Source organism: Micropterus dolomieu, linkage group LG09, assembly GCF_021292245.1.
Source record: "Micropterus dolomieu isolate WLL.071019.BEF.003 ecotype Adirondacks linkage group LG09, ASM2129224v1, whole genome shotgun sequence".
Lineage (NCBI taxonomy): Eukaryota > Metazoa > Chordata > Actinopteri > Centrarchiformes > Centrarchidae > Micropterus > Micropterus dolomieu.
This window is the reverse complement of record NC_060158.1, coordinates 16652874-16661993: the sequence shown is the minus strand read 5'-3', so window position 1 is coordinate 16661993 and position 9120 is coordinate 16652874. Positions and strand designations below refer to the sequence as shown.

The 9120-nt window shown below is 40.9% G+C and overlaps 2 protein-coding genes across 3 annotated transcripts in view; one reads left to right on the top strand and one right to left on the bottom strand.

The window, feature by feature from the left end:
• Positions 1-5908, top strand: part of LOC123976794 (potassium voltage-gated channel subfamily KQT member 4) — a 43388-nt gene extending 37480 nt beyond the window's left edge. Inside the window, exons 11-12 of the mRNA XM_046059136.1 lie at positions 1909-2047; positions 2387-5908. Of these exons, the coding sequence (XP_045915092.1) occupies positions 1909-2047; positions 2387-2590 (343 nt within the window). The 3' untranslated portion in view covers positions 2591-5908. The remainder of the gene's footprint in view (positions 1-1908; positions 2048-2386) is intronic.
• A 372-nt stretch (positions 5909-6280) lies between these two features.
• On the bottom strand, positions 6281-9120 carry cfap300 (cilia and flagella associated protein 300). 2 transcript variants are annotated; one of them, XM_046058157.1, is made up of 7 exons: positions 8734-9120; positions 8037-8118; positions 7759-7831; positions 7485-7642; positions 7222-7394; positions 7065-7131; positions 6281-6609 (listed from the first exon to the last, which is right to left on the bottom strand). In XM_046058157.1, the coding sequence occupies exons 2-7, from the start codon at positions 8112-8114 to the stop codon at positions 6478-6480; spliced, it is 681 nt and encodes a 226-aa protein (XP_045914113.1). In that variant the 5' UTR covers positions 8115-8118; positions 8734-9120; the 3' UTR covers positions 6281-6477. The 2 variants fall into 2 exon arrangements, with proteins under 2 accessions (XP_045914113.1, XP_045914112.1); XM_046058156.1 differs by lacking the exon at positions 8734-9120 and adding an exon at positions 8236-8632.

Genomic DNA, 9120 nt, shown 5'->3' with positions numbered 1-9120 from the left:
CACACACACACACACACACACACATGCTTAAACTTTCCTCCACTCCCTTCCCACCATCTCTTGCACATCCTCCACTCCCTCCAACTTGACATCCTACGGGACTGATAACAGAGGATGTTGTCACTGATGGGTTCTCTGTGTGCAGAAGTGCTGGGTCAACATTCCTTGGTGTGATTCCACCACATTGGGATGTGGTTGGTGATGATGAGCTGTGTGCACTGGGAGTGGGAGCAGCTGTACTCCACCAGTTGCACCAACATGGCTGTCACACTGACAAAAGGGGAGAAACAGGGGAAAGCTCTATAGAGGTGTGTGTGTGTTACCCATTACTATCTGCAGATTGTTGCTAATTGCTGAAACAGCAAGTACTGATAAGCAAAAGCAAAGTCTCTGTGAGATGTTGTCATCATCACAATATATCCGCTTGGCTTAGTCGGGGGGGCTTACTCTGCTCTCTTTATGAGGCTGTTTATGAATGATAAGGTCACACTGACTGTAATTAATCTTGTTATTCTCAAGGTCTCCCGCATAGTTTGATAGCTGTCCTGCCCCTGCATTTTTCCAAAGGTTTACTGTATGTCCATATGTGTGGATGTGCGGTGTAAGTCTCTTTAAAGGTGCTCAGAGGAGTGATAACAGTGAGTCCGGTGTGTTTGTGTAGGATCTTGAAGTTCCTTGTGGCCAAGAGGAAGTTTAAGGAGACGCTGCGTCCATATGATGTGAAGGACGTCATAGAGCAGTACTCTGCTGGACACCTGGATATGCTGGGCCGTATCAAGAGCCTACAGATGCGGTAGGTTTCATGCATGTAACCACTACTGCTCTGTTGCTTGAAAATTGCATTGTTGAAGAAAAATTTCTTCTTCTTCTTCTAAACAATTTGTACCAATGAAAAGTGTAATGTGTAAGATAAACCAAAAAGTAGTACTAATAGTAGTCGACTGGTTTATTAGAAGTAAAAAAAGAAATTTGGACAAATGGAGGCTTACACGTATTATTTAGCATAAGAGCTGACAGAGCGTGCCGGCTACCTTGTGCTTCTCCTGCGCCCTTGGAAAAGGAAGGGTGACGGTTATGGTGCATTAACGTGGTATCGGAATAATCTAAATATTTTTTTCCTCCTTAAATCCTTAATTGCAAAAAAGAGAAATAAAGTGTATATGGGACATAAAGAAGTATACAGAACTTTGAATTGTGCAAAATCGCGTATTGCATATACATATTTTGCAAACTTGTAATATGGTTATAACGGTTAGTTTGCTGTCCATGTAGAGTGAACTAGATGTCTGCGGGTTGTTTATGCTCTGATAATGCTAATCCAACACATCTTTGTAGCAGCGTCCATGTTGATTCCTAATTCTGACTTAAGAGCACATGAACACACACTGAAGTCGGAAGAATGACTTCACAACTCGGGAAATGGGACCATCCAAAGAGCATGTGAATGCACCGTGAGCCACTGGTTGCAATTCGCAACGCTCACCACTAGATGCCACTAAAACTTACACACTGAACCTTTAAAACATTCAAAATATGAACTAACAGGTGTTAGAAGTGACTGAAAAAGTATCTGTTCTGTCATGTCACAGTGTATTGTGTTGCAGAGATATCTACTGAAGTTAGCTAACCAGCTACCCCGACCTGTCCTGTCTCATAATACACTTTGTACCTCAAGAAGTGATTGTCCGTTAGTATAGCTCAGGCCTCTCCCCTGCAGTTTCAGCTGGGAGATGAAACACAAGACAAAATGTCAAGAAATGAAATATTCTTACAGCTATTTTCTTTTTCTTTCACCAAACTAATCATCACTGCCATGTTAATTCATTATAAAAAGAATCAATAAAAATAAATTTATATTCCTCTAGGTCTTCATCATATTTATTGTAATCTGTTGTTTTTGTGTAAAAGGGTGGATCAGATAATTGGGCGAGGAGCCGTCCAGCCCGATAAGAAGGCGCGCCCTGAAAAGGGAGAGAAGACGCCGCCAGAACTGGACCCACTGGATGAGCTAAGCATGATGGGTCGTGTAGTCAAAGTGGAGAAACAGGTAACAGAGGAAGAGTTTGATTTATATAGCACATGCGTAACTGTTCTCAGTTTAGACAATAAAACCTCAATAGATTGCTTTCATTACTCTGATTGATCTAAAAAAAAAAGCTGCCATTAACTCAGTGGGTTGTCTTTCTTTACTATAGCTCCAAAGAGGATTTGACAGCTAATGACTAAGAATGCTAAAAAATGATGGGGTTTCAAGGTTAATTGATACCCATTTAGTTTAGAGCATGGAAAGAAACCTCCATGAACACGTTTCATCTCATTAGAAAGATAGATGAAAAGAGTGCCAAAGGAGTTTGACACATTCCAGTCAATGTATTTGTTTGTTCAGGTACAGTCTATAGAGAACAAGCTGGACCTTCTGCTCAACTTCTACTCCCAGTGCCTAAAGAAAGGCTCCTCCCACTTCACCCTGTCCTCCCTCCTGGACCCGGACCTGACATCTGACTACCACAGCCCCACGGACCAAAGAGACCTCTTCCCCTCCGCCAACACGCTCAACATCTCCCAGTCTGACAGCGGCAACCTGGAATGACAGTGAGCTGAGCAGTCTTGGGGCTGTTCGAACACAGACACAAACCTTTTACAGTACGTCTTCCTACAGCCAAGTCCTCACTTGAAGTCGCCCAACCTCAATGTCTCTATCTTCACTTCATTTCATATCTGTCTGGGATAATTTTTTTACCCCTCCATCTGTAATCTGCACCCTCACCTCTTTGTTCCTCTTTTTTCAAGCGAATATGTTTCCAGAGCTCATACAGACAGAGGCCACCAGATGGCTCTACCTGACAAGGAGCCTCAGCCAAAGCTGCTCACCGCACACGCCTCTCAACCCACTAGATGCGGATGGAGATGAAGCGAGGACACTTGAACAACTATGACTTGACTACTGAACCACTTTCACCCGCTCACCTCATGATATCTTTGCCTACGTTACAGCTCCAACTGTGGATAATCTTGTGACTTTAAGCATTGAATTTTTCTAAATCTTTGGAAGAATCTTTTCTTTTTTACCCCATCATCATCTTCTTTTATTTCTTGGCTGCTTGAATCAACTGACTGAGACTTTGATGATTCAGTTGAGACAGTGCTGCAAGTGCCATGTCATCTGTTCCTTAGTGTAGCATTACAGTTCTTGATACTGTGATGAATGTAGTGAGTCCCACCTGCAAATTATTTTGCAGTCACACCACCAGACATAACAAACACGCACTAAAAGAGCAGAAATAATCTGCTCCCTCGCACCTGGACTGGCAGACTGGGCTGACAGCCACCTCGCCAAAGCACCAAACCTTCACAGTGAATCACAGACTTGTCATATGAAATGGAAGAATGTGTTGGAGTGACTGATGTGTACTTTACATTGTTGTTTGTTTTCATCTCCATTCCCTCCCTAAGAAGTTATGTCTCCAACAAGCCCATTTGCAAAAAAAAACAACAAATACCCTAGACAGTATTCCCTGTTTGGCTGGCATTCAAGTGAGGAGTGTTCCTAATTATTTAGGATTTATTGGAGCCAACATGTCCTTTCACAGGTCCAAACTCCCTTTTTTTGCAGTGTTTCAAAGGCTAATGTAGCTCCTTCAGTATTTTGGTAACCTGTCTTTGTGTTCTTAACATGCCCTTTTAACCGCTCTGTCTTGCAGCCCGCCCCTCCTGATATGCATGTTCCTCAGACCAGTCCCGCAGATAAACCTCACTGATCCTCAGTCTGAATTAAGACAGTTATGTCACATTTACTGCCCGGCTCCTCATCCACTCACAGGTCAGGTTTACCATGTCAGGAAGTCAGTAATACTACTACCTTCCTTACAGGAGGATAATTCTCACTGTTACACTCATCAGATGCTATGTGCTCCTGCAGTCAGCAGCTGTGGGGTATAAGACTTTTTGGCCAGTTTTAAACAATGAACAACCTGTAAGGCGTCCGGGTCTAACGCATGAATTCCAGGCCATTATCCTCATGAATGCACGTGTCTTAGGAAATGGTTCCAGCCTTACAGCTTCACTACAAACAGACTATTATTGCCAGTCCTCTTTACTCTCTGTTGTCTTTTCTGGTTCTTTCTTAGAGGTGTTTGACGCACAGTGAATGCTCTGTGCTCGGGAACAAAACTGGAGAGTGCACAAATGCACACACATACAAGCACACACGCACAGACACACAGTGAAAGCAATTCCTTTACTTAAATACTTTGGCACTTGTTAAGTATAACACGTTTTTGACTGTACAATTTTGTCTTTTTGTTTTGATTTCTTTACTGTACTTATTGTTCATGCACTTGATTTTGTGTAACCTATAATGGCAAATTTATGATTTTGGTAGTTAAAGTGAATGTAGGATTTAAGTTAACATATTTTATGTAGTTAGATACGATCTTTAAATAAATGGAGCATTTCTAAATCATGGATGACACAACCGTAACTACACACAGCTGATCAGGTTCACACTCGCGACTCGCAGAGCTGTATATGTATATATTTTTAAAAATGTCATCAGATAATTGCTGCCAGCTTCAACTAACACAACATTCACCATACTGTATTTGGCCAGTGAAAACAGTTCTCTCCCTTCAAGTGATTCATTTATTTGGTCCAGTCAAGCCAGTTGACTCAGGTGCTCCACTTTTCCATTCAAGCCAAGCACAGACTTCACAGTGAAGGTACTTCATTGCTCGGTCTATTTAGATCCATTTATAATCTGATGCTCTTGTTGCCACGACGAATTCTTTGGCACTCCAGAGCTCGCTGTTCATCATACTTTCATAGAGAAATGGTAGGTAGCTTTATTCTTTTGCCTAAATTATCACCTGGAATATTGAGCTTCATGAAGACGTATGCGAGACCACTGTATTGCATGTTGTTGTCGTTAGTGGTGGCCCCAGTGTTAGATGAAAAAAAACTTAATGATGTCTCCTGTATAGTTTTGAGTCAAGAAATGAAAGGAAATGACCTGTGCCTTCTATGTCCTCGTTCTGTAACTGATATGGTACGGCTTTCTGTCTCAAACTTAAATATTAATGCTGCTTTTAAGAGAACAGTGTTTCATAGGGGTGTCATATGAGGATAACCATGCTCTTTTCTTTATTTCTTTCTTGCTTTTTGCCAAACATTGATCCAACTAAAGCATCACCATCAAAATTCTGTACGTGTAATTTTAGGGTTTAGGGTGCTGCAAACCTTTGAAATTTTCTGAGAATATTACTGTACATTTAGCATATCACTGTAACTACTGGGACCTCCTCCCATCGACACCCTCACTGTATTTTAACACCAGTCAGATCTGGAGGCTGGAGGCATGGACATTTGTACCATCACAGGAAACTCTGCAGGCATGTGTCGTTTCATAAGCATGTCACATAGAGAAATATGGCTTCCACACAACTACCTCTGAGGCCACTAGGGGGCGCTAGTCTAGAAACCCAATATGAGAAACAGTAACTGATTGTCTAACTGACTGAATGCTATGCATGACTCAATCTGCATGTTCTTTTTTCTCTTTTTCACCATGTTCTTCTTCATAGTGCCCTACCATCCATTAATTCACTGACTTGCTGCCATTTTACATTCCAGCTCGTTGCCCTTTAACTGCTCTTGTAGGTATTGGAACTGTTGATAGCTGTTAACATGAAACTGATCAAAGCAATAAACAAAATGCTAAGCCAACAAAGTCTTCCAATTCCAATTGATGTAGCTACTGGTTGATGAAATATGGCACATATTTTATTTTATAATCTAATGCACAACTCTTAGATCTTTTAAAGAGATACAAAATGTGTATCTGCTGAGGATAACATTAGCTCAATTGACTAACTTATTAATTTATTTGTTCAATAAAGCTCTTTGGACTGTACATTGATTTTGGTCTCTCTTTTTTGTCCAAACGATTCCAATCAATAAACTTTGACTTTTGCAGAATGATAGGCTTTTATTGCAAGAGTTGAAATCACGTGGCAAAATTCAAAATGTTTTTTAAATAATATTTGAACATACCCAAGGAATTAATGTTTGTAAAATAATAAAGAGTTAATATGCAAATTATTATTTAGGTAAGTTTAAAAGTGAAACATGGACCAAAATCATGATCTTATGTTCAACTGGTTCATTGCATTGTTGAGTTTACTAACATTTAGCCAAAGCAGAATATTAACTATTTACATTACTAGTAGACTATGAGAAATCCAACAAGAGGCTTCTCCCATGAAGGCAAACAAAGTCATTTAAGGCCGTTTAAAAACATTTTTATTGACATACTTTAATAGAACAAAAATAATAATTCCTTCTCCTTTAATTTATTGGGTACACAGCAAGTGTTTTCTGGTGTGCTCTTCATGTGAATGATTTTAATCAAATTGACTGACTGCAGAGTGAACGTGTTTGCACATAGACATGTCCACCAGGACCATTTCCACTTCTTCACTATCACAGCGTAAAGTTTCCCACACCATAGCAGTGGCAGAACAAAGTCACGTGTCGTTTGAAGGGGTCGACAATTAAGTAGGCAAACGTCTGCTCCTCCTCTTGTCGTCCGGGGTAACATTGCCCAGACTCATCCTACAGAGGACATAATAATACAATGTGTGTAAATTATAAGGAAAATTCAAGCAAGCATCTCGTCTGTGTGAAGAAAAACTGCATCTGTTCCACTGTTAATAACATCCTGCTTGGCAGTGTATTGGCTGCAGAGTCGGTGATGTTGCAATCTCTTCAAAGAGAGCATCTTCAAAGCAGTAAGCTGTGATGATTATTAATAGTGTGGTGGCACCACACTATTAAAAGTCTTACATGTTAAATAAAGTAACGCTGTTTGTGAACTGTATTAATATGAGCACAAATTTACTTCATAAATGTTTCCATTAATTGCATTTATCAGGTATCTTTCAGTGGCTTTGAATCATCAGCCAATTAGAAGTGACAACGCAATTTATGTATTTTTCTCTAATACCATCCACATACTGGTGTACATGCAAACATATGTGGCACAAAGAGACATTCAATCGGTCACTTACATAGGCACACACTTTGAGGACTGTGGAGACAACACTGATCTTCTTTGTCTCTGGATCCTTCTGAACACTATATAGTAAAAGGCAGAATTACAATGTCATTATTAGATCATGACGTATCTGATAACGGAGATGTGGGAAAGCCTGATCAATAACTGACCTGATCAGGTCTTTGTAGATGTGCTTTGTGGCGCTAATGTAAGGATCAATGGTGTCTTCGTACTGACAGAGCTCTCCTCCGAAACACAGATGCTTGAAGAGGCGAAACAGAAACTCTCTTCGCTCCTCTTTCCCAACCACGTAGTAGTGCTCAGAGTCCTCTTCCTGCAACATCTGGAGGAACAGAGGAATGTAGACTTGGAACTCCATGTTAAAAAAAAGATAGATGAAGACAGACATGTAGGTGAGAAAAGAGAGAGTGACCTGTCTGAGTTCATCATAGTCGGGGTGGACATCATGAAAGCATTTAACTATATGTCCAGAGGGCCTCAGGATCCCACAAGAGTAGATTGGGTCAAACAACTCCATGGAGACCTTAGTGCACGGCACCGGCTCCACATCAACTGACACCACTGGCTTGTCTGCAACAAAAACACATACAGAAGTCAAAAATAGACTTGAGTGCAAATATTGTCCAGCAGATGAGATCAGTTTCCTTCTATCACTGATGAAAGGCTTTCTGGGAGACATGACATACCAAGAGGCACACAGGCCCCAGGCTTCATCTTTCTGGACAAGCTGGATGCCACATAAGGATCTCTGAAGAAACACTACAGAGTGAAATCAAGAGCATTCAAATATGGTTGAACACATGAAGACACTGTTCTAAAACAGACAGCCAGTATTTACCAGTAATTACAACCACAATGGGATTAAGAATTACTTAAGAGTATCACTTTCAGTTTTCCAGTCTGCCCTTTCAGGCTACGTGGTTGTGGTTTTACTGTAATTTCAGACTGAATTGTAATACTTTACCAGTGCAAACTTGTCACTGTTGTATGGGTAAAAGCTCTGGTCAAAGCTGTAAGACTGAGCTGAAATCCTCCCCAGCATGGACCTACAATTAATACACACATCCATTCACGTTAACTGTTCTGCTAATAGCTAACGGGCTCCACTTGAACAAATGGTAAATTTGTAAAAGGCTTTGCCTTAACTAAATTTCTTAATTTACCATTTCATTAATAGTGCTAAAGTGTCTTTGTCCTGTAGGAAGGAGACCTTCTTGGAGGAAAGAGGACTAAAAGAAAAAGTTTGCTCAAACTCGCATTTCTCTCCTGCCATGGTCACTCCTTCTTTTGTTGCAGATTCCCCACAAAAACAGTGGAGACTCACTCGTGTTCACAACAGAGTAGCAGGTTTGTAGGAGTTTACAGGCCAATCAGCGGCAGGTGTGCTCTCCGACAGCCAATGAGCGTCTGTTCTAGTCGGTTTGTTCCGGTTACACGGAAAGAAGACGGTGTGGTTCATCTCGCTTTTCCCTCTATCTAAGAAGACTCGTTTACTCGTTGCCTAGACAACGGACGCTGGTAAGGTCCCTGCTCGTTTCTATGATTGACCTTTTCTCCCCTTAAATGCTAGCGTTCATATGTCGACTTTATTTGACTTTTATTTTAATATTGCTTACTTGGTGTCGTCTTGTGGTCCTCAGAAGTTCCTTGTTTTAACTCACCGTAAATTTATCGACTTACGTCCATCTAGCAGGGTGAATTCAGGACAGGACAGGCGACATGTCTTCACAGCCACCAGAGAGCAACCTTGTCCTGCTTTAAAAACACACTCCTTGTGCTGGATGGAGGCTGTACTGCATGTTTTTGTTGTGTCTTATCCATAGACTGTATATAAAAAGGTCTTATCTTTCCACCTCAGTGTCCCTCCATCACTATCTCAGTGACGATCCTGTTATACGCTCTTGGGCTCCTTTTGAACAGGTAGCGTAAATAGTTAGATACTCTATCTAATCTCCATGTCTAAGACAATTCTCTGCCCTGCTAAAGAAATCACATTTGAGCAGTTCGTTCTTTGGCCTTGGAATTTGGAAACAGCAGTTGACAAAACA

Bases quoted from the DNA above. Each gene is read 5' to 3' on its own strand.
- cfap300 (XM_046058156.1), bottom strand. From the start codon at position 8,345: ATGGCAGGAGAGAAATGCGAGTTTGAGCAAACTTTTTCTTTTAGTCCT. The intron at 7,643-7,758 runs GTATGTCATGTC...TTTTTGTTGCAG, and splicing joins TGGGGCCTGTGTGCCTCTTG to ACAAGCCAGTGGTGTCAGTT. The intron at 6,610-7,064 runs GTAAGTGACCGA...TGTCCTCTGTAG, and splicing joins TCCTCAAAGTGTGTGCCTAT to GATGAGTCTGGGCAATGTTA.